The 24926-nt window shown below is 35.8% G+C and overlaps 1 protein-coding gene across 1 annotated transcript in view; it reads right to left on the reverse strand.

Annotated features, from left to right (window-relative positions):
* Positions 1–24926, reverse strand: part of LOC139700015 (ubiquitin carboxyl-terminal hydrolase 48-like) — a 457328-nt gene that overhangs the window by 422666 nt on the left and 9736 nt on the right. Inside the window, exons 3-12 of the mRNA XM_071598444.1 lie at positions 23494–23808; positions 22429–22725; positions 21804–21961; positions 20067–20174; positions 14333–14571; positions 13803–14090; positions 11152–11315; positions 6321–6577; positions 3586–3710; positions 350–528 (exon numbers count right to left, since the gene is read on the reverse strand). Coding sequence (XP_071454545.1) covers positions 350–528; positions 3586–3710; positions 6321–6577; positions 11152–11315; positions 13803–14090; positions 14333–14571; positions 20067–20174; positions 21804–21961; positions 22429–22725; positions 23494–23808 — 2130 coding nt within the window. The remainder of the gene's footprint in view (positions 1–349; positions 529–3585; positions 3711–6320; positions 6578–11151; positions 11316–13802; positions 14091–14332; positions 14572–20066; positions 20175–21803; positions 21962–22428; positions 22726–23493; positions 23809–24926) is intronic.

Below are 24926 nucleotides of genomic sequence, written 5' to 3' on the forward strand. Positions count from 1 at the left end.
GTTTTTCTTGGCATTTCCAGGCTAAGTGGACACACTGACTCAATTACATACTTTCGAATCACATAGTATAAAATCATTTCCATCTCTAATTCATTAGGATACCACATGCAAAGAAAAACAAAGAACTGCCCCAAACTTAAGCAAACACATCATAAGCTTTAAATCATTCTACTTTTATTTCATGGCATTTGCTTCTTTTGCTCCATATTTCATTAAATGAAAAATCTTCTACACTACTTAAGCTGAACTATTAAATAATGGGAATATATTCAAATCAACCACTTGAAATGATAACCATTGAATCTTTCTGAAAGATTTTATGATATAAAAAAACAAAATCTAGGCTTACCTGATAAATCTTCTCCATTCGATGAGAAATTCTCGTGGGATGAGTCTTGCAGTTTTGAAGTTACATGAGTCGAATGATGGTCGATTTTTCTCGAGATACAGATCAGATAAAGTCTCTCTCTGAGAAGAAGCAATCTGGCGAAACTGATTTTTCAAAGCCTGTCCTTCATTGGCCATTTCCTGCAAACAAAAGATCCAAGTCTATACATTATTAAGGAAAGACAAATGCCATTACAATTTTCTTCACACTAATCACTGACAACTCATGTATTTAAGAGAGTTGGAAATTCATATGAATGCTCCTTTTGCCAAGCAATATAGACTATACAAGGGAGCAATGTTAAATTACTAACAATATTAGCCAAGAATAATATTTCACCTTTCAGCAATGGAATTCAATTCCAATGAATCAAGAGCCACATGAGGTAAACAATAACTAACTGTCTCAAAATGAGATAAGAGAAGATAGAAAAATTTTTTAATGTGCAATTTCATCAACCGCTCATTTGAACTACCTTCAGGCAAACTTATCTCCAGTAGGAAATGGCAAAAAACCCAAGAATACTGAATATTTTTAATGCATGTCCTGGGTTGTGAAAAGTAAGCTGACCTTTAGATACCAAGGTTAGTTCTAAAGCATGTGATTCATTTCAATATACATTACATCTTTACATTGTGATGATAAACTGTCTTTTATAATTATGTAGAAGGATTTTTCACTTAAATACAAAGACCCATCTTCTGATGCATAATAGTTTTATAAATAAAGGCTATTTCAAACAAAATATCAAATTGTTGATAAGAGTCATACATAAATACACCACACCTTTATGCTATAACTTAAAACTGCCTTTCGTGATGAGTTTGAAGATTAAATATGGTGTAGCTAAGTTTCTCATCACGTCAAGATGGATAAAATCCAATGTTTATGCAGCGGTTTTGTTAAAACAATAGTTGATCAATGCTCCAAAAATATAAACCTGGTAATGAATTCCTAGGGTTTAAATAAGGATTTTCAAATTTAAAAAAACTACAGTTAATATTAGAGGAAATCTTGTACAGAAGACATGAACCATCCTGATGGCTAACAATTCACTTTCTAAAAAAAGTTGCAAAGCAATTCCAATAGTAATAGGTTCTACAACATCAAATTTTTGACAAGACCTGGGTAAAACAGAAATTCAGCTGAATATACTGAAAGAAGAGAACACTGCCATTTATTCAAGTAAGATAGTGCTCCAGGTGAGAGAAGTAATGTATTCTCCATTTTTTAAGAAACCAAGAAATATGTAATTCAAGTTATAATACAATGGGTGTTAAAATACATTTTTTCCAAATTCACATCATTAGTCATAGAAACCAGCTTCAGAAGTCCCGCACTAATGTTCAATGAAGATGTTTCAACAATCACTGATGGTACTCAGATCACAGGAAGTATTTCCCAGCTAACACCATCAGCATAAAAGGTTTGACACAACTGGTATTAATTTTGCTATTTCCTAATCCTTATACAGGGTGCAGCGGTTATCACCGTACAAATTTCAATTTGAATTTCCCATCATATCGTAGTTCCAGGATCGCGATCACAATCCTGGAACTGGTGGGTTGCAATTGGCGTTCTTGAAAGCTATAGGCATCTAGTAAACAGTCATAACCTCAAAATGGCTGAGATGTTATGCACAGGTGCAAAGTACAATCGAAGAGCCACAACAATTGAAAGTGTTCGTGCTAGGCATTCACCCAGTAAAAAAGTTTGATTCTTCGGGTACCCCAGAAAACAGTTTACGAAATTGTGGCTAAGTATCATGCTTTGGAGAAGACTGGGAAAGGTTTTGCTAGCCCAGCGTGGAAACCTCATTGGAGGAAACACGTGTCAGGAACTGTGACAGTCATCAAGAAGGCTCAAGCGCTGATTTCAGAGGACCCAGGATGATCTCTGAGGAAATTGGTGTCAGAATTGAATGTTAGCGAGCGAACCATGCATCAGATGGAATAGGAGGGCCAATGATACACGTTGTACACAATAGAGGTGCGACATATGCTGTCTGAGGCTGCCAGAAGCAGATTGCTAGCTGCAACCTGCTATTGTGTTCTCTAAAAACTGAACCTGTGGCGTGAATCAGTTTCCTTTCTGATGAAAATTTTTCACTGTTGATGCGAAGATCAACCAGAGAAATGACCACTGGCTCACCCACGACCCCAAAGACTGTAGCTCAAACAAAATTTGCGGCTAGTTTTCAAGTCCTAGGTGTTGTGTCCAGTGAGGGTGATATCATGCCGCCACATTTCTTTGAAAAGGGACAAACTATCACAAAATAAGTCTATCTGCAAATTTTGAAGAATGCTGTGAAACCATGGGTGGTAACTGTGGCCTCAGGGAGACAATATGTCTTTCAACAGCACGATGCACCAGCTCATACAAGTCATTTAGTCCAAAACTGGCTCTCAGATAACAATGACATGCTCTGGTCAAAGGAGTTCTGGCCCCTGAATAGCCCAGACTTGAACCCCCTCGACTATTATGTTTGCAGCATAGTTGAAAGAGTTACCAATAAGACAAGGCACCCTGATGTCACATCTCTAAGCACCGTTATCGTAGCAGCATTTGTGAATATGGACAGTGCTGTTTTAAAGAGTGTGTGCGATCGAGTCAGGACAAGATTGGAGGCAGCCATTGCAGATGAGGGGGGTTACATTGAGTAATGGTACTCTTGACAGATACCACTACTTGTATGTAAAAGGATTTTCATTTTCATTGGTATTTTTTAAAATAAATTTGCTTTTAAACAAAAGTTTAATTTGTCCAGATTTAACTGCCTTACCCTGTACATTTTTTCCACATATACTACCAATTTATTAATATAAATTCTTATCATATACTCATTTATTCTTTTCTTGTCCACTAACTTTTTCCAGCTTAATTCATGTATTTCACATTCAACAAAAGTTATGCTAGGCCTTAAATCAGAATTTTCTGAATGAACCAATTTGTTATTATTAGTTCATCTATTCAATTTTGAAGAAACTACTGAGATAATTAACTTTTATGTAGCTCATCCTTCTCAAAAACATATTACTATCTATTAAAGAGCCCATAGCTAGATGTTTACCCTGATATTATCACAAAAACCTTAATTTAAAAATATATTAACATGAACAAATATATGAAATTATTTTAAAAACATAATATATTAACCATTTATTATGTTTTTAAAATTATCTTTTGCAACCATTTACCTCACATTTGCTGCATTTCCCTGCACTAAACAGAAATTCAGGAGCTCCTGGAAAATATCCCTTGAGCAATAACCACACAGCTTCAGGCACCAGTCTCCGGTTGTTGTCCTTGGGACATAAATTTCCTAAAATGAAAACAATATTTTCAGAAATAAATTTCTACAAATGATAAACAATACCTGTACTAAGTACAAGAAAATAAAAGAGAATTAAACATAACTTGTACAAGCATGCTATAACTGAAATCTTAATTCGCGAAAGACCATGCATGGTGCTGCAAAAAAATGCTTCTGACCAAATAAATAATAAATTCGAATTTATTACTGTAAATAATTTCCTATGCTTGTGGAGAGTAAATATGAAACAACTGCGATTGATGTAATTTGGGGAGTATATGTATTATTCCTACAAATACTTCAAAGGAAGACACAAATCATTGCTGCAGGTATGTGGTACTTTTAAAAAAACCTAAGGAAAGGGAAAGACGCAACCCCATGGTGTTTAGTTGGCTATGCAAATGCAATGGGGAGAGTTTGGTCTAAAAGATATGGATTCATGGTAATTTTGCAGAGGTGATCACTTGAAAATCCTCACATTATGTGAAAAATGGCTGAAAGATTTAGTTGAAAAACCAAATGATTATGAGCAAGTATTAAAAATGTCAATATATGAAAATAAAATTTCAAATTATACTTGGTAAAATTCATTATGTCAATGAAAAATTTTAACAGCATTTTTGCATTTCTGAGACGTACAGTTTGCTATTAGTAACTCATCACTTAAAATGTTGCTCATGCAAATGCTTCCAATTTTATGAATTATAATTGCAGCTAAGCCCAGTTACTCATTTATTATGAAGGTAATTTGAAAAGTTCTCAAAGTGGAATAGAAATAAACAACTTACCTCAGTGAAACTTTTTTATTTTTCAACATAGTCTCCCTGTAAACTAATGCACTCGGTAATTAATTGTTTTTAGGGGAGGCGACAGACAGCTGAGGTCATTAGCGGCATTGGGGATGGACAGGAAAGGATGAAGGGTGGATAGAAACCCAGCATCAGCATTAGCCTACTCTTAGCGAAAGGTACCAAAGGGTCAACAGCTTGACGTCCCATCCAGGGGACGGCAAACTCACTCACACTGCTCTTCACGAAGCACCTCAAGTAGGGATCGGGAAACCCCTGAAAAATATCTTCCGCCTCTGGGATTCGAACCCAGGCTCTCTGGGTGAGAAGCCAGTGTGTTAGCCATTGCACCATCATGAACCCCCTAATTCATCATATTCAATACAACTCTTAAAATGTGAAATGCCCATTCAGATGACATCCCTACAGCTTCAGCAATTTCTTGCGCTTTCAGTCAACAATCCTCCATAACCATTTTATGCACTTTTGCAATAATTTCTGGGATAGTGGCACATTTTGGCTGACTACTACGGAGATCATCATCTAAACTGTCCCGACCAAACGTACAACTCGTTTGCCCACTTGCCAACAGTTGAATATGAAGGAGCAGATTTACCCCCAGTGTTCTGAAATTCAGCATGAATATCCTTTGCTTCCATACCTTTCCATACAAAGTATTTAAATACTGCTCAAATCTCCATTTTTTCTATCTTCACAAATCAATATATGGGAACAACAACAGAGAGGTGTCCGCGCCACAGACCACTTCCCAGAGCACTGACGCATTATGTGTTAACTCATAAATGATTATCTATCACTATGTGGGCAACTCACTGTGCTAGCACTGACATCAGGTGGTGATTCCGAGGACTTTCAAACTACCCTTATATAATGCAGCAACCACTACCAGAAAGAATTTCACTGTGAATCAAATACCAAATATTAAGCCCCATCTGTAGTGATGGGAGAGCAAAAATATTATAAAGATGCCATTGAATAACTTCCGAAGTGACTACTGCCCTGAAGAGACTATTGAGCCAATAACATATGTGAACTATGTATCATTGATTTTCCCACAGATAAGAGAGACTTGATTTATTTTAAATCATCTTCAAAAAAATGCATTGCACATCAGCTCAATTTGACTACATCATGTAAGGAATCACACTATTTTCTAAAAACTAGCAAGCAAAATACAGAGATACCAATTATAACAAAATATGAGGTGTGTTCAATAAATAATGGGAATTTAGTTATTTGGGACGAATTTTACTTATTCCTCCGAAACAATGCCTTCCCCTTCGAAGTAGTCCCCATTAGATATTATGGACTATGACAGTGCTTTTTCAAATCTTCTGAACACTTCTGGAACTTGATCTTTGGTATTGCTTTTAGTTCTCTCAGTGATGCATTTTTAATCTTGCCTACTTCTCTAATTCGACAACCTTTTTAAGGTACTCAATTTTAGGGAACAGAAAAAAGTGACACCGGGCCTGTCTAGGATGTCTGGCAAATATGGCTGGGAAATCATCACAGTACTTTGGCCAAAAATTCACAAACAAGCAGTGAGCAGAGTAAGCATCTATATTATCAAGGTGGTGTAAAAGCCATGAATTGTTTTGCCAGAATAGGGTCATTGTTTTCAAAGTACTTCACACCAACAGTATTGAACTTGTGAGTAGTACTCTTTTTTGATTGTTTGACCCAGTGGTAAGAACTCATGGTGCACTATGAGATATTACACAAATCCCATAAATATTTTAACACACCTTGTACACCAGCCATATATATTATTAGCATTAGGCAAAACAAATCTCACCAATTAACTTACCATGAGTACAAACAATATCACAGTTAAAGCCCATAGTGAGCTCTTCCTCCTTAACTCCAATCTTATCCTCCCCAGATCCATTGCAAGGGGCTTCTTTGCTGGTAGGGACTGATTCTCCAGAATCTGGAAGATTTCCATCCCCATCACCAACACCAACATTGTCAGTCTCATTTTCTTCCTCTTCATCCCTTTCCTCAAGGGCCATACGTCTCCAAGATCGCAGAGAGGCTTTCCCCACCCAATAACCAGCCTCCGTTCTGGAATGAATCCTATAATGAGGAACTGAGTACTTCCAAATCGGGTCAAAAAACAAGTCATCTCAGGAGAGGATCTCAACTTTAAAACAACTATTTAAAGTGCAACATTTAGCCAATGCTAATCTTTTAGATTATTGGGATAGTCTACTAATTAGAAATTTGTTCAAACAGGACAGATTAACAACGCTATGTTCCAAAGCAGTACTCTGAGGAAGAAAAAGACAGCATGTGGTGGAAATCAATAGATGGAGTACACAAAAAGACTAAGTCCTTGAGGATAACAATGAATAACATAGTTATCCTCAAGGACTTAGTCTTTTTGTGGCTATTACTGCTAAAAAAAAATTTGACCAAAAAAAATTTCATGATTACCTCTAACCACCCACATTTACATTTCTTAGTGTCCTGTTAACTTTTCTCTTCCCAAAAATGAAACGCAACTTGAAGGGTCCAAGATTTGATTCCACGGATAGGATCAAATGGGAATAAAAGGAGTTGGTGAATTTGGTAACCTGTAATGACTCCCTGAATGCCAAACCACTCTCAGCATTTGTTATCAATGTTTAAACTACTACATGGACTAATTTGTAGGGGTCAGGAGTTGAACTTCCTCAACTTTATAGGCAGTTGTCAAAAGCATGGTTTACCTGATTTACCAGTTTTCACAATGGACTGATACCGCAATCACTTTGTTCCCAAATTAATGAAATATCAAGTCGATGTTCTGGGAATTCCAAAGGGTGAGGTAGAAGAGCTTTTAACATAGGGCATAGGCCCCTTCCCACCATGACATTGAAAATTTGGTCTGAGGGGATGGGAAGATAAGGATCCTTGATTTCTCAACAAGTAAAAATTCGTAAATTCAGCCAATAGATCAAGGAGTATTTATTGCTAGCTAGAAGTTGTACAGGTGAAAGTTTTTAAATGAAGTTGTAGAAGAGCTAGAATCAAGTGATGATGAGATTGAAAAAAGCAGGGGACAGAGAACAATAATGACTACAAAAACTATACTTCAAAGTCTGTGAACTTCAACTAGGTCTAACTAACAAACTAACTGTCTTCACAATTTTTAACACACTTTGGGTTAATGGAATTCATTTCCAGACAGTGACATCAGTACCTAGCTTTTATATTTTGAATATAATAATCATCAAGGGATAGAAATTCAACAAGGAATAATCTTTGCATGATTTCTGTATTATTACTTTAACTCATTATATCATGAAATTTGTAATAATTAATTTCCACAAAGATGATCACGAGGACGAAAAAAATGGCCTCACGGTATTGTTCATTTGCCAACAGTTGTAACTTAGGTCAACGTCATTCATATGTGGAATCCTGCTACGATCTTGTGGAATTCGATCACCATTAACCATATCTGTTTTCACATAGAAAACCATCTTTTTAAATATTCTTAAATACAAGACCTTTTCAAAAAATGAGGAGACTTCTTGAATAAATACTTGATTTTATTAGTTACCCATTAAATGCTTATCGCCTTAAAATACAGCCCTTGGTGGCCAAAACAACTTTCCCCATGTTCTTTCAAGCTTTTGAATGGCACCTGTAAAGGCTTCTTTTGGGATAGCCTTTAAGTCTGCGGTACATTTTTGTTTGATGTCTTCAATTGTTCTAAACCAGTATACTTTAAAGGTGGATTTCAACTTAAGAAATCAGAAAAAGTCTGCTGAAACATAAAATGGACAGTATGGTGGCTGGGGGATCATCAGTGTGCTGTTTTTAGCCAAAAAAAACTCAGTAACAATAAAAGATGTGATTGCTAGTGCATTGCCGTGATGAAAACACCAAGACTTGTTTTTCCACATTTATTGTCTCTTCCACAACATGGCATGTCTTCACCTTTATATAACCACTACAGAGTGCTGCCCATTGACTGTTGGTCCTTATGGGGCATTTTCATAATGGATCATCTCTTCTCAACTGAAGAAAATGATCACATCACATTCACGTTCCTTTGAACCATTTGAGCTTTTTTGGGTAATGGGGTAGATTCACTGGGCACAGTACCCAACGGATAGCTTCATTGCCAAATACCTCTTGAATCATTACATTAGTTTCAGTTGCACTTTTCCAGAGGTTAAAATAACAACGCAACGCACGCAACACATTCATTTTCACCGACACAATTTGAAAAGCAAGTATGTGCAAGCTCAGATGAGAATTGCTCTTGTAGTTTTTATGGGAGGCGACCGACAGCTCAGGTCATTTGCACCATAGGGATGGACAGGAAAGTATGAAGGGTATCGAGAAACCCAGCATCAGCATTAGCCTACCCTTAACAAAAGGTGCCATGGGGTTTGCAGCTTAACGTCCCATCTGACGGATGGTGTACTCAATCGAAGAGCACTCCACAAGGCACCTCAAGTAAGGATTGGGACAACACTGAAAAATATCTGTTATTGCCAGGATTCGAACCTGGGCCCTCAGGGTGAGAAGTAAGTAGGTTAGCCATTGCACCATCCTGATTCCCAAATAGCTCTTGAGTGAAGACAAGTCGAGATAGGTCCACAGACAAGGCGATGTTTTACTTGTCACAGATACCACTAAGAAGTAACATCTCAAATTTACAAAAGAAAACTAGTGCAATTTTCTAATATCGAACTCACATTTATTAAATAAAAACCTGATCAAATCACTTAATGCATGTAAATAGATCAAATAAATGCAATTATATCATTGATGAAGTTGCAAATAACTCATTATCAATCTTAGCTGAAGTTACTTTAGAGTAACTGAGCTAATTTCTGAGGACATTCTGGGATATATTTTATTCAAATAGGATCTTGTCAACATTAAATAAATGTTTTTACAATAGAGACTTCCTCTTCACCACTTAAGTAATTTTAAGTCGTTGGAAATTAACCTCGCACAAAAATAATGGCTCGAAACATTCTGTGGGGTTAAATGAGTCAAATTCCTGGTTGATTCACCAGTCAATCTCAGGCAAATACGTCTATAACCATTCGCTAATAGATGGTAACAGCCAATGAATACATGAAATCATAATTGCCTGTGGCTATACCTACTGTAAGTATACAGAAGATTAGAGCCAGGTGATTGAAATTAATTCTAAACAACAGAAGGCTCAAAATATAAACAATATTTACAAGTCAACACAATAGGCCGCCTTATTGCTGTTTGGCTATGATTTGTAAGTTGAAACGAGACTTATGTTTGTCTGCCCTTTCATTTTCTATACAAATTAACTTTCAGCAAATCAAATATGAAAAAATAAGAGAATGAATGAAATAGAATTTTCTCGTTTTGTTTGCTTTACTTTGCTTTGCTAGTATAATTAGTATCCTGCATATTTGACAGGGGGTCAGAGTGATTTAGGTAAAAAATGGATTTGAAAAATCTTAAGGCAATATTTAAATGTCAGTCCTAGAAGATGAGGAAGAGTTAACTTTGGAGAGTGACTCGCTTATGTCCCTGAAGAGATAATAAATACCCTTAATTCATTTAATTGTGATTCAGGTGATGAATTTCTAGGATTCGAGTGATCTACCTATCCTATCATATATTTATACGTACGTGTAAATAATACGACATACTCTACGTAAACTATTAATACTCTACGTACTATGTATTAAATAAAATTGAAAAACTATGTATTAAAATAAAGAAGTACTACATAATTGAATAAAGAAGTACTACACATTAGAATAAATGAAGTACAGAAATTATGTGTTTCTTCTTTTTCTCATGGATTTTGAGATGAAATAACTGTAAAAGTGGCAGAGCTGTATAAAATAGAATGCAATTGGAAAGGCATGCTTCCAGACTAATTTATTTTTGCGAGACTCTTCTTTATATTATTGCATATATAGGCATGTAAATGTTTGGATTTTTTCAATTTTCATTACATAACCCGCATCGTCATTTTTCCAATCATCTGAACATTTTTGTACAGATAACGCGTGCATTATTGATGGGAAAATATGGTACTATGTGTTGCTGGTAGTAATAACAAACTTTATGCATTCCAATGTGCTTAAGCATCTTCATACCATGGCTTGAGACAAGAAATCAACCGTGCATTTGTAGCCTTATGATTATTCATGATTATTCACCCAAATGTTTTTCTGCTTTGTCTTTGTGGCTGTTATAAATTTTTAGAAATGATAATCAAGCTAATTTTCATCCTATTATCGATAAAGGTATTTATAATAAATGGAGATCTTCCACAAGGCCATGAAAATATGTCATAGTTTACTGGACAATCATCAAATAAACTACTAATGAATGTACCATGAAAAAAATATTTAATTGTGATCCTCCTGAAGATATTTTGCCATTCGTAATTTTATTAGCATGGACGACATATTCTCAGCCCAAATAAATATCATTAAACTATAGCTTACTTTAGGCAACTAAGGGTACTAATGACTAGGAAGAGTCTCATGTGTTAATATGAATTCATCTGGTTAAAATTGCTAGGAGTAAATAGATTCAAATGCCATCGAAATAATAATCCCAGATTTGGTAAGCATGACTTAATGCATTAAGACCATTGAAATTATTACTGCAACATTTGGAATTATACTTACCCATCACCACAGGATTTTAGCAGAGAAGTAATTGTTTGGGCATCTTGGGCAGTCTTAGTTCTCAAGCGTATAGATTTACATCTTGATGCAACACATTCTCTGCATATTGATTCTTTCCCTCTAAGGCGAGGCCCACCACCATATTTCTCATATATTACATCTGCCTAGAATGAAAAAAAGGAGAACCAGAGATTAACTCAATTTTCAGTAATAATAATTCCCATTTACACAGGCATCTCCCTCTTAATGTAAGATTTACTAAGTGGCAAACTGTAGGTATATTCAAATCCTTACTATTATTGATAAAACTCTAGGTTTAATGCAATTCAGGTGCATTTCTTTAATAATAATAATAATAATTTTATTTGTCCAGAGACTGCATCATACAAAAAAATTGTACACATAGTATAGGACACGTCAATATATACAATAATACACAATGTAAATACATATGCCTATTCTAAGTTTCATGTTCCATGAAATTCCTAATAGAATAGAACAAATTCCTTTGAAGAAAATCTCTCAATTTCCTTTTAAATAGATAAATGTTTGTGCTGGATTTCAGGTCCTCATTTAGCTTATTAAACATAAGGAGACCCATAGATTTAGGGCCTAGTGCGGTGGTTCTAGTTCTTACGTAAGTTTGGTGCAGATCATTTTTAGACCTGGTCCCATAGTGGTGAATACCACAATTTGTGTCATACATTGAAAGGTTTACAAAGGTGTACACGAGTAATATATAGATATAAATACATGGCAAAGGTAGAATGTTCAATTTATGGAATAATGGACAACAAGGAGCATTATGCTCTGCTTTGACAATTAGCCGTACGGCTCGCTTTTGAATTTTAAATATTGTGTCTGCAAGCGGAGAAGAACCCCAGAAAAGGATACTATATACTATACAGGAGTAGATATTTGCATAATATATTGACATGAGGACATCCATTGTTACGGTAAACCTGATGCTTCTAATAAGGAAGCAAATGGTATTCAGTTTTTTGCCCAGGTGACATATATGCTCCCACCAGGACAACCGCCCGTCTAGAACTATTCCTAGGAATTAGATATGATTATTTATGATTATATATTATTTATATTATATATTATTTATGATTAGGTACAAACATATCCCTACGCACTTAAGTTTTTGAGTGAAGGAGAATTTTGGGAAATGAGCCAATATTATTTAAGTTAATAATTTCTAAGAGTAATGGTCATTTTAGTTACTCAGTTTCCAGTTCCACCAGTGATTGAGAATAGAAGCAACGAAAATCAAAACAAAAAAAAATTGATTTTGGACCCAATATTTTTTCCAAGATAGTTTTCACAAAAACTTTGTATGTCCACCTCAGAATATCAAAAATTACATTAAGCTGGGTATTGATTAGTCCTGGTAATACCCTGAAAATCACAACAGATAATTGAACAAGCAACTGATATGCTGCAATTTCAATACTTGAACAAAATTAAAAGAAAATAAACTCTCTTAATGTGCCCTTAAAAAAATGACAACAGTGTCATGAGCATAACTTTTTCATTGGCAGGACATGTTTTTCTACTTATAATTTCTTCATCAATGTAAGCAACATCTCTTTTCGTGATTTCAAAAAGTTTACTCTTCTTGACTTGCAGCCCTTCCACTTTTAATGTAGCCTCTCTTTCTTTCTTATCTTTTTCTATTTAGGCTTTCTCAGAAGCCTTCTTTGCTGCAAGAGCTTAACCCCAACAGCTGCTATTGTTGTGACATAAATAATATGCCAACAAGAGTGTTTTCATAAAAGTTTTAATAAGACCAAACGTATGTCTAAATTTCATTTTCGTAGATGGTTACCCAAAATGCCCAAGTTCCCTCAGTTCTCCAGGTAAATGGAGACCCTTTTCCAATCATCCATTTGCCTGACTCCTTCAACCCATTTCTAGGTGATAAACAGACTGAAGCACTAATCAAAGTAATCATTGCAAATCCTTCAAGCCTACAGACTACATCCATTCCATTATGAAAAATATGGGTATTACTTAATCGATATTAATTTTCAGGTTAATCTTGCCATAGTTAAATCAGTACTTGTGTTTCAAGGATACAGATTCTTCATTTTAATTCGCAACAGTGAATATTTCACAATTTTGCCCGTGTTACTTATAGCTTATATGCGCCATAGTGCTGTATTTCTAAAAATTGGCAAAATAATTACTTGTTTTATATGCCTCTTTCATATTTTGCATAAAACTACGTACAACTAAAATAAGATCCATGTCTTTAATTTTTCCCAGAACTTACAGGTGAATTAGATGGGTCATTAACACTTTTATAAGCGCATAAGGCAAAGTCATTTTGAACTGCTTTTCCAGAATACATATATACCAAGCAATAGAAATAGGTCATTAGACCAATTTTTAGCCCGGAAATTATTCATAAATTTTTTCAGAAAACACAGCTAATTGTTTATCCATCAGGGAATCTAGTCCTTCAGTGGCCAGATATTAGAGAATATACTAATTTTTTTACATTTTAAATGTAAAAGATGGGCATAGCAGAAGAAGGCAGTTAAGATCCAATCTCAGAACAGGATTTTTTACGTTATTACATGGCATTAGATACCGATTCCAATTTAAATCAAATTTGTTACTGGTGAAAATTAATTACTTACTGCAATAGTACTGATGCATTTTGTATCAGTAACACCATCTGGTTTGAGCCGCCCATGAGAGCAAAGAAGACTGCTGTGGTCTACCACAGGCACCTTTTTGCAGGTACTTCCTTTATCTTTGTTTTCATCTTCATCATCTTCTTCTAGCCATTTAGTTAGCCAGTCAACCGACAAGAAATCCCAGTTGACATCTTCATTTGATGAATCCTCTGAGAGGCTTACTGGCAACATGTCATAAATTGACCGAATCTCAGCTTGCCTTTCTTTACCATTCTGGACAATTAGATCCTAAAATAACAGTAAAACTAATTACATGATACCAATGAAAATCTAGAGCTCCTTATGCGCATGCAAGGGAATTACGCTGATATCAGACAATATTATAAATAAAGGATATCACTGTGCAATAAATAACCATGGTAAAATCATTGAATAAGCATGAATTTACAAAGAAAGTAAGAAAATTCATGCAATATTTTAGCATTCATAAGTATTTAATTTGGAACAATATTAGGCATGCACACACTTACCCTGTTTTGTTTTTGACTAGTCACCCAAGTTTCAAATTCCCCTTTCTCCCTATTGACAATTTCAAAGAGTTTGGGAGGCAATTGTTCCAATGTCATTGCCCCTTCCGACACTGATGATGAGCTCTTTCCCTTTGACTCCTCTCCTTCCGTAGCATCAACTTTGACATACACAAGCATGTATGCATTATTTGAAGACAGCTGACCTTTGGGTGCTCTTGGTCTCTTCTTCTTCTTTGGATCTTTGCAATTCAAGAAGATAGTTTTTTTAGTAGGAACTACAAAGTAGAACTTCAGTAATTTTCGATTGTACTGTACCAGTTAAGGTATATTTTGAATGGAGACACTATCAATAAAATTGTACAGCAAAATATTTAAATGCTTCTCTTAACAAAAAACACAACAACCTGGCATCGGACACCAAAGTAAGCCCTTCTTCAATTTTGAATACTTCGTTTCTCCCTTCATTCCATCCAATATACCTATCCTATTCCTTACCCTTCCTCATTTACCAATGTTCTTCCCTCTATCACAGTCTTCAATATCCTGTTGTCGATCAAAACACTCAAGTCAGTCTTTCCTATCTTCTTTCGATTCTTCCAACAATCCTCTCTCCTCCCTCACCATACCTAGCACCTCTTCATATGTTTTCCTTTCTGTTCACTCAACTTCTCCATCCTTTTCTACATCCACATTTCAAAAGCCTACAATCTATACCTATCATCCTGCTTCACTGACTGTTTCCACATTGTACAAAACCATGTTCCACATCACAGTTTTGACAAGCCTTTTCTTAACATCCTTACTCAACTTCCCTGTCATCAATTCCCTCCTTGTGAAAGCTTCTTTGCCAAAAACATCCTTATACTTATATCCTAATTACTTGGACCATTATGATCCAACTTTGAAAATATGAATATTAAAATAGCTCAAGGTTATCATTAAACTAAAAAAAAAAATACTTTTTTGATACGAAGCAAAATAGTTGATTTTCGTTACTTGGTTGAATAAGTTTTTTGTAGCGATACTGTGCATTAGGAGAGCCACTCTTGTAATTGTACATTAAGTTTATTGGGCTTTCCCTGTAATTATTTTGTAGGGAGAAGGTGACACTCAATGAATTTAAATTAATGAAATGAATTAGGACAATTAGCCATTCAATCCAGTTTTTAAGGATTAACGAATACCTAACATGGGAGGAAGTGGGCAGCATGTTTGAATATTACTGGAGGACTCTGATGTGATTCCCGGGGATACCTCTGGGCACCCTCAGCTTCACCCAAGCTATGTGAATTTTGGGTAACAAAGCTTCCAGGGAAACCATACGACACAGGGAAAGGAACTGCTCCCCTCTACCCTGATCTGTGAATTTCACTTGCCATTGGGCTTAATACTAGGTAAACTCTACCCTCACCTATCAAACCAACCTTTGGGTTGTTATCTGTGGTTGATCTGAGCTGAACTCGTTGAAATCTCAAATGGAAAAACATTAAAGTGAATAATGACAATCAGCTGTTGGCATGAGCTTTCATTTGAAGTAGGTAGTCACCAACTGATTTCTAACTAAGCAAAAAATGAATAGCCAAAAATTTCATTATGAAAATCACTATGCACAGTTACGAGGGTCATCCGGAAAGTAGTACCCGTTCGTGCCGCATGAAGTGCTGACGACGCGAGTAGCCGCTGGACGAGGTCAGATAGCTTCAGTGGCTTGTCTGCCTTCTCTGAGCCAAGTTGCGTGACGCTAGCATTGCCTGTGTTGTTTCTGTGATTGTTTACAATGTTTAAAAAAATTGAGAACGCCGCCAGTTGTGAAGTGAGGGCAGTGATTAAATTCCTCAATGCAAGAAACGTTCGCCCATGTGATATTCATCGCCAATTAAAGGAGGTGTATGGAGACAATGTAATGGACGAGTCGTCTGTTCGGCGGTGGTGTCGCAACTTCAACATGGGGAGGGGGAACACACACGACGATGAGCGTTCGGGGAGACCGTCTGTCATTACAGACCAACTGGTGAGCTCAGTTGACGAATTCGTGAGGAACGATCGGCGCGTCACAATTGATGACATCTGTGAGCATTTTCCCAATGTTTCTCGAACAATTGTTCATGAAATTGTTAAACACCATCTGCATTATGCAAAAATTTGTGCAAGATGGGTCCCTCGCGTATCTCAATGAGCTGGCGGCGAAGGACTATGCAGCAGGAATACAGAAACTTGTCACACGTTATGACAAATGCCTTAATTTGCTTGGAGATTATGTTGAGAAGTAGTTTAAAGTATCCTCTTTCAAATAAAATTTTTTATGTTTGTTAATATTTACTTTTGTGTCTTTATTTCACGAACGGGTACTACTTTCCGGATGACCCTCGTATTTAATACATGAAAGTGATTCCACTTGGAAGTGCCAGAGAGTGATTCATATCATATGTATTTTCCAGATAATTAATGGCATTAATGTATATCATTACTGGCTTATGTGCCAAAATATACAATGTGTGTGTAAAACCGTGCATAATAATGTCAGAGAAGACATTGCATATAATTCCAACATTATTAGCAATAGTCAACCAGGATTGGATAAGTTTTTGGTGGACCCTGGAGCTACACACTATTGTAAACCTAAGCCATAACTTAAATGACGGAATATCCTTAGACCACATGCTACATATTACAAAACCTTATTCTTTAATTAAGCATACTTTCTATGCCTCTTACAAGGTGTGATCAAAAAAAGAAAGGGCTGATTTTATAGCTTCTTTATTTCGACGGATACAACTTAATCCAACTTGTCGCCCTCAAAGTACATGCCTTGGCTGACAACACACTTTTGCCAACGTTTCTACCAGCTCCCTGCTGTAAGTTAAGCTTAAGGTAAGCTTCCGCTTTGCCAGGTAAGCCACCTTAGGGATCCTCTTCAGGTCAGCCATAAAATTAATTTTAATATCTGCAATAGAGTCGAATCGGTGGCCTTTCAAGGTTAATTTTAACATTGGAAACTCTAGGTCGGCATTGGCTTGATCCAAGATTTCCTGACAAATGTCCACACGTTTTTGTCTCTGTTCATCAGTCAGCACCCAAGGGACGAATTTTGATGCGATGTGCGCCATGCCCAAAATGTCTGTCAAAATTGTCTGAAAGGATCCAAAACTAATGTTCACTTCCTCAGCTATTTCCCTAACAGTTTAACAGCAATTTGCCCACACCAAATCGTTCACCAAATTGACATGGTTGGGGTCTGTCGAAGTGGAAGGCTGCCCCATTTGCGAATCTTCATATGTCGAGGTTCTGCCCAATTTAAAACAACTGCACCACTCAAAACACTGGTTTCGACTCATAGCTTCATTAACAAAGGGTTGCTGAATCATTCCAAATGTCTCCGTAGCACTTTTGCCAAGTTTGAAACAAAATTTCACGCGCACATGCTGTTCCTCTAGCTCCTTCATTTCTACCGTTGCACACGGGGACAAACAGGTTAAGACACGTACCGCTGCTGCTGTGTAATGACTCGACGTCAACAAACACAACACCCCTTGTTTTAGTCGTCAGATGTGTCGCTAGATGGCGCACTGTGTCTCGCTGTGATCCGTTTAACTGTTTGCACAGAATAAAATCAGTCCAGTCTTTTTTTGATCACACCTTGTAATTCTATCCAAAATGCCTTTTCCTCTTCCTCCCTTTACCTCACTTTCCCCATTCTATTACTGCTTTTAGAATTTCATTGCTTCTCAGCGTCTTCTGAATACACTTTTCATACCTTCTTCAACTATCTCCTAACATCTATCACCCACTACCTATGCTTAAAACTTTTCTTGCCCTTTCTAACCATTTCATTATCTCTATTCTTCCCACACTCAGATTTCAAAAAAAGCCTCTTATCTATGATTATCCTCTGACCACGGTCAAGTTTCCAAGCCATACAAAAGGAAGCTTCATATTGAAGTTTCCACTAGCCTTTTCTTTAAATCTTTACTTGCCTGACATCAACTCCTGCTTCATTGCACATGCTTCTTTACCAAACTCAATTCTTCTGTTAATGCCCCTATTACTCTGCCCACCTCCATCGAAAACATGTGAAGTCTTCTACTATTCTAGTTTATGTCCCTCAACTAAGGTAATAATTTCAGTCACCAATTTTTTGAGAATCTCATTACATGTTTTTTAATGGTTTACTTTCATTCAATACTTACCATACTGATTCATCAATGCTCTAAGAATTGGTTGCAAAGCTTTGCCTGACTGGGTGACTAATGCTTCATTATCTACAAATCTAAATGATTTTCAAGTTCTCTGTCTACTTTAATTTACTCCATACCTTTCCACACCAATTACCTCTACATTTATTTTTAAAAGAGCAGGTGAGAATGTGCACCATTGTCTTCCCCTGATGACCACCCTAACGTTTCATTCACTATAAATACCTATGCAACCTTGCGATGCGTACAGGTTCCAGATAAGCTGTCTATCCCTCCTACTCCTATCTTCAGCAAAATTTTAATTAATTGTACCCAGGTCACTCTGTTGAACATCTCAAAACTTATAAAGCACATATCTCAGTTATACTCAATGTTCGTTTGTACTGGTGACCTCATTACAGCAATCACTCCCATTTCCAAAACCAAACTGATCATCGCCTAAGTACTCATTTCTCTCTTCTCTATTCAAAAGTTAATGATCTCTATCCTTTAGTTAATGAATGAAGTAATACCTGTTCCATGTGAGAAATCAAACTCACAGTCCTATAGCACCCCCATAATGTTTTTCCCCTTATTTTAGGACGAGTATTAATACTGATCTAATAAATTCAATCATATTCCTGGACATTTGCACTTGATTTCTTTTATCTATTTTTCATTTTTAATAATTCATGATGAAGCTGACCACTTCAAACTAATTCTAAATAATACAGCCATACCAATGAATAAAATTTTATTCACATTTCAAGGAATTGGTCGAATGCATGGACCCTGTTTCCAATAATTTAGAACAAAGAGGTTTTATATCAATCTATAACGATGTAAAACTGATAATGCAATACTAGTGATGGGAAAACTATCCATACCTGTATGAGTGCATGGACTGTGACAGATTAACATTCACCTAAGTCAACTATTCAAAAGTCAAATTACAACTGAATCGATGGTCAGAGACATTTCCTAACAACTGAATTATGAGCTATAGCCAGATTTGAGTTCATACTTGACATTTATCATCTTGGAATACACACGAGTTAAAGTGGCCATGAAAATCTAGTTTTCACTATGGTACACTGTTTAAAATTAATCAATGATTTCCAAGAATAAAATCAGGGTTCATGAAGATAAAAAGGGATAAAATATTTGTTCATATTTTTCTATATCACAAAGCTTAAATTTCAGGAATACCATACTTAAGTTTCTGACCATATGGGAGAGATATTAGGGCTCATTGTGTTGTTGGTTCAAGTTTTAAAAATAACTTAAATTTGATTTTAATACAAGACTCTTCAAAACCTACTTTAAAACAACTGCATGACAAAAAGAAGTAATTAGTATATATAGTAAATACACATTTATACAGATGACTAAATTTAATTGATAAACGCACTTGCACTTGTGCAGTGCACTTGCAAAGTGACACAGTAAACAACCTTAGTAAAAATAAATAATTAACTCTATAATTCTCTGAAAATTTACAGTAAAAAAGAATGTAATCACTTAAAAATAAAGAAAATAATTAAATACTAGCATAAACCAACCTAGTATATCTTCATCATATCCTAATTGCAACTTCTTTCCTTCCATTTTCTCAACTGATTCATCATTAAAGCGATACCATCCTCCAGACGTAGCATCACAGATGTGGGCTATAAAATAGATAATATTTAAGATCAAGATATGAACAATGAAGGTAAATTATATAATCTTACAGTGCTCAAAATACAGTAATATATACCAAGTCTAATTGCAATATACAGGCACTGGAAGACAACCTTACAATCAATTGATAAATTTAGCGATAAAAAGGTTTTTATTCTCAGTCATGATGTGGTGAAATTATAACATAATGACCAAATAGCAGCACTTTTCCACTAGGAAATTTATTTAAATGTCAACTATAATATACTATAACCAAAGATGATTCAGTGCTTCAAAACCTGGTTGATAATAAAGGAACTCTCCAGTCGAAAAGAGCTATTAATTGGTCATTATTTTGAATAATAAAGTTGTGCAAATCTGAGCATGTATGCAATTCCAACACTTTCACATGAAATTTATCACGTGCTAAAACTAAAGACCAAGCCATTATGACATTCTTTCAACATATGTAGAGCAATATATCACAGCTTGGAGAAAGGCATACATAGGCAAACATAAATAACAAACATAAAACCCTTAAAAGAATAACTTGATGGAAAGAGCCATTCTAAGATTACAAAAATTTTGCAAATGAACGTGCAACATATTGATATCACTATCGCTACTCATTTCATTGCATCCCAATTCTATATTTTTCCAGTTAACTCCCATTTTTTCCACAATTTTTCTTCTACGTGTTTGGATTTTTGTTGGATATTTTTTGTTCATCATCACTAATTATTTCAAATCAATGCAGTTGGTCCCAACTCACAGTCATAGCTTGGCCAGGACTAACACTATCCAGGCCATGAAAACTTATTTCATGATTTTATCTAAACTGGGAAACTGCGGTTATTGATTATGGTGTTCCTAAATCGGTGCCTAACCATAATACAGGGTGCAGCAATATAACTTCTTTTTTTCCTATACAAATTAAATTGAAAAAAGGAAGTCATGTTGCCGCACCTTGTACAATTCAACTGATATCTTTCCTGTATGCAACCATGTATAATCTAACATACCTTTCGGAGTCCCATGGTATTTTCCATGTATACGTATGCCTTTCGTGGTGACTAAAGTGCTGGTAATGATTTGGCTGTGTCTCCAACAGAACTCAATTGCTTTCTCCTTGCAGTCATTCCTCGTGCCTAAACTGTGAACCCCCACCTCATCACCGTCTCTTCCTTTGCCAACCGTCACATTCCAATCTCCCATCACTATCAAATGTTTCCTTAAAGGTACACACGCGATTATGCCTGCTAGCTGATCGCATGCCCTATTGCCTTCTTCCTGCTTATGATTGCATGGTGGCATGTATACTTGTACAATGACCAAGTTCGTCAGATATGGTTATACCTCTACAAGTAATATTCTATCAGTTGCTAGCTCTATGTTGACTACGTTTCTTTCTACCTTTATATTGAATATTTTACTACCCCTCGCTGGCTCTTATCCCCTCTGCTGGATATTACTCTAAAACTATCATTCCAGTAATCCCTGCTATCCTTCCACCACATAGACCTAAAAACATCTATTTTTCCTATTTCCATCTTTCACTTACATAAAATTCTTATTAAATTAAAAGAAATTAATTCTTAAATGAAATGTATCAAAAAATAAATTAAGTCAATACTTACCAACATAGTGACCTGAATAGGCACTGGAACCCTTGTGGGCAAGCACTGCACGTAGAGAGTAATTAACAGGTTTATTAGATTGCCCCAAGTAAGGAGCCATATCTAACTCTTCTGGGAAATAAACAAATGAATTCAGTTTCTTCTTGTGCCCTGTATTCCTAGTAAACAGAAAAGAATCGACTCTTGAGTTAACATTTACAATTAATTGCACATGTAATTCCTTCCAATCAATTCAGTTATCATAATAGCAAAGGGCTCTAATATTAGCAGCAAGAATGAGCTTTTGATATTGGGTTAAAATTGTAACTGATCATAATATCCCCATATGCATTCCCAGAGGATTGCTTCACCAAAATAGCACATGAAATAATTTTTTACATACTAAAAAACCAACAAAACAACTTTAAATCATCCTGAAAAACCCTAACAAATTACACTCAGTGATACAAGGAAGTTTAATTACTGAGAGTATATATACATTGGCACAGTTTCTGATAAAGCAGAAAAGATAATGGACACATATGGGATGAACAATGCTCAACCACAGAAAATACCAAATATTCAGCAAATTAAAACTAATGACTGAAATGGATTTCAATTTAGTTTTCAATGAAGTAGCCATTACCTATCAAAAACAAAACGAAGCAGCTGAAGTGTTAGCACAGGTGGAAGACGCCTTAACTTGATACTCCTAGTTGCATCCTGCTTAGAACCGCAAACTGCACAATGGTATCGATCAGCTCCCTCAAGCTTCTCTTCATGAAGAAACTCCTGCAGGAATTCGGCCAAAGAGCTACGAGGCACAGACGGCTTGTCAGTTGAAGATTCTTCCTCCCCTGAATTGTTGCCACTTCTACTTATATTTAAATCAAGCTCATAAAACGTAGATGGGCATGCAGATTCAGTCCCACAGTGCAGGCACCTAAACCAATGAGACCATGAAAGAATTACTTCACAAAGTCGATGGTGAGTATTACATAATTCAAAGAATGACTATTAATAACCTAAAAAATGCAGTGCCCAAAAAATACAAAAACATCTCTTAACCAGCACTCCTCCTTGACCAGATTTTCACTGAACTTCTGTATTCAGGGAATAATGATAGCAGGTCCTGATAGGGATGTACATGGAAGATATATTGAACCAAGGCAGCCAGATGAAAAGTAATAGATACAGTATGCTTTTAATACAGGGGGCGGCGGGAAGTAGCATTAGTATTTTCTAGTATGTATAACTATATATACCTACACACCAAAAATATGACACCATTAAAACATTCTGTAAACATTTTATGCTTGTGCATTTTCATGAGTTTATGAGTTCATTACCTGGAAATGTGTTTGATTCTACATCATACTGGGAAAATCAAAATATTATACTTCAGGGGTGTATACTGAAACCTGGAAGTTCATTCTTGAAGATGCTTAAGGATACAATCATTATTCAAACATTGAGAATATTTATTTTTCTTAAATGTGCAGACTGCAATTCAAAAGGTTGGAATTAGTTTGGATACTTGCTTCATGTACGTAAAACCTCTAATGAAAAATGACCCACATTTCATAACTTCCCATTCCAAAACACAATGCTTCAGTTGCATTTCACTTGATTAATTGCTTTTCATACCCATGTTTTCAGTTATCATCCATCTACTTTCAACTGAACTAATAAACACAAAGGCAGTAATTACCTGGTGACATAGTCGTACTCCCCAAGAAACTGAGATCTAACCATATCTCTCACTTCTGGGAGCTGATCTGGAGCTGCTAACTGCTCCTCCAGCATTGTTAAGAAAAGCTTAGAAAATTCTTGAGCATCTTGCTGAGTCATTGTATCTAAGCCAAGTGACAACACAAATGCAGTGGGATCCAAATATTTCCTTGGTCCAAACTGCAGCATTGCAAACAGGCACTGGAGGTGAGCAATACTGCTGGCTGCACCAACTGTCTCTTCTAATTTCAGATCATTGCTCACTTCTTTAGGCTTCCAGAGATACACTGCTTTCCTGAATTAAAATTATAATATAAATTATATGCCATTTTAGTATTGAATAAGTCTCAATCCGTAAAAGATAAACATTCTAAATAACATATTGCAATAAACTATTACAACTTTAAGCACTACAACTAGAAATCGGAAAGAAATTTGGCAATTTTTGAGGACACTGGGTGAAATAGGCATCTCATAAAAGTGTAAGTGTATTTTTCTTGGAGTGAAGGTTTCCATGGATGGGGTGAATGAAGAAGGCGTAACAGGTATTACCTTGGTCTACTGTCATTGAAACAGATGGACTAACAAGGAGGAAAACTCAAAAGACTTTCTTCATCAACTTATTGCTCATTTGGTAGAATAGTCAAAATTCATTAGTTTAATAACTAAGAAATGCCAGATATAACCCTGCCAATGAATACGATACACATGCTAACAAATATAAAATGTGACTTCACAAATTAGATACTCATTTTCCAGATTATTTTCTTCAGAGTACTAGGAATCACATTATGCGATTTAATGTTGATCATCCTTCGTCACATCACGTACCACAGGCATAAGCATATTCCATCTTATTTTTAGTTTTTGCTAACTTCTTCCCAATTAGCTGATTTTTCTAACTCAATGATCCCCCTTAAGGTATACATCAGGATGATGAGACATACATAAATTGGGACTAAGGGACACATTGTCATTTGACATGGGCAGTTTGAACCATTGGTAGTCTCTCAGCCTGGACTGAGCCTGGCCCACAAAATAAATGCCATCAGTCCAAGGATCACCACCAGATAAAAACACTATTAATAATTGATGACACAGGAGGTGATTTTAATCTTATAAACATCAATCAAAACAATTTCAAAAGAGACTAAGTGTCAGCGACATGTGGTGATCTATTCTATCCACTAGAAAGTTTCTCAACCTTCCACCCCCAACAAGCCATTTAAAATCAGAGGAAACACATGAAGTTATAATTATAACCTGGCAAAATACCCACTAGAGAAGAGGAAACATTGATGTAGTAGAAAGATAATACATTATTCTCAAAAACTCACATATTTATAAAGAGACCAAAAAAAAAGTTTAACCAATTAATGAGGTGCACTTTTTAAAAATTACTCATCATCTGTG

The sequence above is a fragment of the Hetaerina americana genome, unplaced genomic scaffold (genome assembly GCF_022747635.1).
Source record: "Hetaerina americana unplaced genomic scaffold, ioHetAmer1.1.p SCAF_10, whole genome shotgun sequence".
Classification (NCBI taxonomy): Eukaryota; Metazoa; Arthropoda; class Insecta; order Odonata; family Calopterygidae; genus Hetaerina; species Hetaerina americana.